The sequence below is a fragment of the Aplysia californica genome, unplaced genomic scaffold (assembly GCF_000002075.1).
Source record: "Aplysia californica isolate F4 #8 unplaced genomic scaffold, AplCal3.0 scaffold00393, whole genome shotgun sequence".
NCBI lineage: Eukaryota > Metazoa > Mollusca > Gastropoda > Aplysiida > Aplysiidae > Aplysia > Aplysia californica.
The window spans coordinates 483,714-484,868 of NW_004797663.1; the positions used below are offsets into that span (position 1 = coordinate 483,714).

Sequence of the window (1,155 nt, forward strand, 5' to 3'; positions counted from 1 at the left end):
AATAGTTGTAAAGCGCATAGAGCAAGCTCTTGAGCGTGGATATGCGCTATATAAATGCAATTATTATTATTATTATTATTATCATAATCTCTTTGTATACTACTTACAGCTTGGGGTCGTAGAGCGTGTGCGAAGACTTAGCAATGACCTGCACGTTGAACTCCCGAGCCATGGCGGAGATAGCCGAGTCGCGCTCCTTGCCGTAAGGCTCCGGGTCCTCCTCGAAGGCCAGGCACGTGATGGCCCACTCCTGGAACAGGCGCGGCAGCACATCGGCCGGCTGGCCACGCACCACGAACAGACGGCTGTTCAACTTGCGCAGGCTGCTGTCTAAGTCCTCCAGGCTTTCCAACAGGAACCTGGGGATTGTCAATGGGGAATTTGAGTATATTGTGGGGGAACATTGTCAATGGGGATTGTGAGTATATTAGAAAACAACGTCAGAAAACAACCTGAACAAAGCAATCAGCTGTACAGGTGCAACAAGCTCTCCAACAGGAATCTGGGGGGAATATGTTGATGGGATTGTGAGAATGTTGTAAAACAACTTGAACAAAGCACTGGGGATGGTCGACGGGAATGTGAGTGTAATATTTGTAAAACAATCTGAACAAAGCAATCTGCTGTTTAAGAAATCTGAGGATTGTCAACGGGATTATGAGCATGTTATCAGAAAACAATCTGGACAAAGCACCGGGATTGTCAGTGGGGTTGTGAGCATATTGTAAAACAATCTGAACAAAGCAGTCAGCAGTACCGGTCCTCCAAAGCTCTCCAGCAGGAAACTGGGGAACATTGTCAATTATCTCATGAATACGAGTCCGGAAGCCTGACCACAAGGCCACCGACGCTAACGGAAATCTGGAGGATTGCTGTCAACAGGGATAATGAGCATACTATAAAACAATTAAAACAAAGCAAGTTGTTCTCAGGGTCCTCCTAAGTTCTTTAACAGAAATCTGGGGACTATTGTCAACGAGACTATGTGCATATTGCAATTTGAAAGGTTATTTCGATTTTCTTTTGAATCTCCACACAACACATGGAAGCAGGGAAACTCGAATGTTCTCGGAAGGTTAAGAAAAAGCGGGAAAAAATACCAGCGCTGACAACTTAAGAGAGGGAGAGAGAGAGAGAGAGAGAGAGGGAGAGAGA

At 45.5% G+C, this 1,155-nt stretch overlaps 1 protein-coding gene across 1 annotated transcript in view; it reads right to left on the reverse strand.

Annotated features, from left to right (window-relative positions):
* LOC101853954 (cryptochrome-1) overlaps positions 1–1,155 on the reverse strand; it is a gene marked incomplete in the record, with an annotated part of 53,198 nt that overhangs the window by 25,986 nt on the left and 26,057 nt on the right. The window contains 1 exon segment of the mRNA XM_013085640.2: positions 108–359. Coding sequence (XP_012941094.1) covers positions 108–359 — 252 coding nt within the window.